This window comes from Monoraphidium neglectum (genome assembly GCF_000611645.1).
Source record: "Monoraphidium neglectum strain SAG 48.87 unplaced genomic scaffold scaffold02287, whole genome shotgun sequence".
Classification (NCBI taxonomy): domain Eukaryota; kingdom Viridiplantae; phylum Chlorophyta; class Chlorophyceae; order Sphaeropleales; family Selenastraceae; genus Monoraphidium; species Monoraphidium neglectum.
Window position 1 is genome coordinate 1 of NW_014011341.1, and position 3,035 is coordinate 3,035.

Sequence of the window (3,035 nt, forward strand, 5' to 3'; positions counted from 1 at the left end):
CTGCCCCCCAGCGCCCCACCTCCCAACAACGAACACCCCGCCCACCTGCCCCGGGTGCTCCTCCAGCTTCCTCTCCAGCCGCTCCAGCAGCGACAGCCCGTCAGCCGCGCGCCCCGCGAAGCCGCCGATGACGCCGTCCGCGACGCGCCGCACCTTGGTCACGTTGGCCTTCACTATGAACGCGTCCTGCGTGGCCTGGCCGTCACCCATGACCACCACCTGGCGCGGGTGAGTCAAACCAGGGGTGAGTTCATTGCCCTGAGCTCGGCGCCGGAAAAGTGGGTCACCCCAGATTGGGTCAAACCAGGGTCAGCCATGACACCTGGGGATGCTGCGAGGCGGCAATGGTCATGTTCTGGTGGCAAGAGGAAGGTTGAGGCCCCTCCGCCCGTCTTGGGTTGAGATGTGATGGGAAGGGAGCCAGGGGTGGCGACAGCGGGACAGGGGCGAGGGGGCGGGAAGCCACGCCCGGGGATTTGCTGGGAGGGCCGCGGGAAACGTACGGGAACATACGCGGCCAACCGCCTCACGTGACGTCGCAAGCCGCGCGGCTGCCCACCTCCCCGTCCTTGCGGACTGCGATGATTGTGGTGGCGTGCGTCACGGCCGCGTGCCCGCTGCTGCCGCTGCCGCCGCCGTGGAGGCCGCTGTGGTACGACGCGGCGCCGCCTCGCCGCCACACTGCCCGGCTCAACAAGCTGCTGCTCGTGCTTGTGCTGCTGCTGCTGGTGCTGCAGCCCGCGCTGCTGCTAGTAGCCCCGTCCGCCCAGCTACTGCTGCTGTGATTAGGTAAGTTGAGCGAGCTCCAGCCTGCTGGGGTCATGTGTAGCAGCACAGGCGCAAGGGGCGGTTGTTGTGGTGGGGGGTGCCAGGCGGTGATGCAGCACCACGCAACTGCACGCCTCGGTCGGTCAGAGGGCCGCACCAGCGCAGGCGCACTGCATGGCACGATTAGCTAGCGTTGCTCCTTTCAATGCGGGTACAAGGCTCCACATGGTGCCCGCAGCAGATCGCGAGTCACTAGAGATCACGCGTGGCTCTTCTGTTTGTGCCTGGGTACAATTGCATGTAAATTATGTACATATAGCCACGCAATGCGACCTTGATGCAAGTCGCGCGAGTCCGAAATGTTTTACTTTCTGCTCGACACCCTTAGCAATGCGTTCACCACGCATGCAGAGGCAGCGTCTTATCCGCATTCGAAAGCCGGCATTCAGGAGCGCGTGACGGAGGGATCCAACGGCAGCACTGCAGCGGGTGCCGAGGTGTCCGGCAATGCAGCAGCATCCCAGCTCGCCTCTGATGCCACGTCCGCCCCGTCTTTGCAGCCGGCCGCGCCAGCAGCACCGGAGGCGCGCCTGCAGCAGCTGCTGAACGACAAGAGCTGCCGTGCATGCACCAGCACGCGCGACCTCTTCGCAGCGTTCGGCTCCCACCTCCGGCACGCCGGCGGTGCCGCCGGCCCCGCGGCGGGCGCCAGCGCCAGCACGGGCCCCGGCAGCCCCCCCTCCTCGCCCCCGTCGTCAGAGGCAGCTTCCGAGAAGCCGCCGTTCTGGTTCTACGAGGAAGAGATGCCGGATCCGCCGGACGTGGTGGACATCGGCCGCGCCACCTGGACGCTGCTGCACACGATGGCGGCCTACTACCCAGACAGCCCCACCCCCCAGCAGCAGGCCTCCATGCGCGGCTTCGTCGCGGCCCTCGGCGACCACTACCCCTGCCACGAGTGCCGCGCCCACCTGCGGGAGGACCTGGCGCGCGACCCGCCAGACACCGCGGGCGCGGCGGCGCTGTCGGAGTGGGCGTGCCGGCTGCACAACCGGGTCAACGTGATGCTGGGGAAGCCCGAGTTTGACTGTGGGCTCGCGCTGCAGCGGTGGCGGGACGGGCCGCCGGGGGCTGGCGACGAAGTTTACGGCCTGGCGGCGCACAATAGAGAGGTGGACGCGCAGCAGCAGGCGGCGGAGGCGGCTCCGGCGGGCGGCAGCGCGGCGGGTGGCGCGGCGAGCGGCGCGGCGAGCGGCGCGGCTCCAGGCGGCGTGGCTGACGCGACTCGAGGCGGCGCGGATGCAGGAGGCGCGCCTGAGGGCGGCGCGGCTGCGGGCGGCGCGGATGCGGCAGCGGCTGGGGCTGCGGCCGCGCTTGGGACAGCGGCTGCGATGGCAGGGCAGCCGCCGCAAGGGCAGGCAGATGCTGACGGGCACCAGGGGCGGGAGGGTGGCGGGCGGTGACGGCAGCCGGTGGTGGTGTCGTCGCAGCTGTAATGGCCTGATTCCAGTGCCTCCCGTCGCAGCTCAGAGCGGCAGCCGTTTTTTGACCTTGCATTGTGGCCATTTGATTTTTATCGAGTGCACCTGACCCTGGTCACAGGAATTTTACAGGCAAATGGCGGTTGTGGCGGTTGCTTCGTGTGCCAGCAACCGCCGCGAGTCCCTGGACGGTACCAGGCATTATTTCGGGCGCGTTCCGGGGCCGCGCTGTCGCACGGGCATTGCCAATCCTGGGCCGGTCGCCTGGCGGGGTGCGCGGCGCCACATTCAATAGGCAACTCAGGGCCCTGGCGTGTTGGCCGCCGGGGCAGCGGCCAGCTCGTCTTGCTGCTCGCTCTCACGCACTCAACACTCTCCGGTATGCGCATGCTTTTTGTAAATTGGCAGCGCGCGGCGCCTTATCTTCCCGCGCACAATCGTGCAACGGCCATTTCGACCCAGCCCCATTGTCAGGGCGCTGCGCTGGGATCACAGCAACCGCCAGTCTCGAGGCCCGGCGCCGCCCCCCGCGCGCTGGCCGGGGGGCCGCACAAAGCGCTATCGCCGCAGGGCGGTGGCTTGCGCCTAATCGTGCGGCGGCCGGCCGGGAGTATCGTCATCGCAGCGCCGACCAACCAATGTGGTGTGGGGTCGGGCTATCGCATCCAAGCGCACAATATCAGGCGAAGAGAGCGAAATCTGAGCGCCCCCGCGCCCGCCCTGGGAGGCGCGGCGTCGGGGGCGCGGCAGTGCGGTCGGCAAGTGTTGAGGGGCGGGCTGCGAATA

At 68.6% G+C, this 3,035-nt stretch overlaps 2 protein-coding genes across 2 annotated transcripts; one reads left to right on the forward strand and one right to left on the reverse strand.

Annotated features, from left to right (window-relative positions):
• Positions 1-559: 559 nt before the first annotated feature.
• Positions 560-823, reverse strand: MNEG_10370 (hypothetical protein; the record flags this gene model as incomplete). Its single annotated transcript, XM_014041155.1, has 1 exon — positions 560-823. A coding segment is annotated over one exon (264 nt), but the record flags the coding sequence as incomplete, so codon positions are not given.
• Positions 824-1,127: 304 nt separating this feature from the next.
• On the forward strand, positions 1,128-2,231 carry MNEG_10371 (hypothetical protein; the record flags this gene model as incomplete). Its single annotated transcript, XM_014041156.1, has 1 exon — positions 1,128-2,231. One exon carries the CDS (start codon positions 1,128-1,130, stop codon positions 2,229-2,231), a length of 1,104 nt encoding a protein of 367 aa, XP_013896610.1.
• Positions 2,232-3,035: the final 804 nt, after the last annotated feature.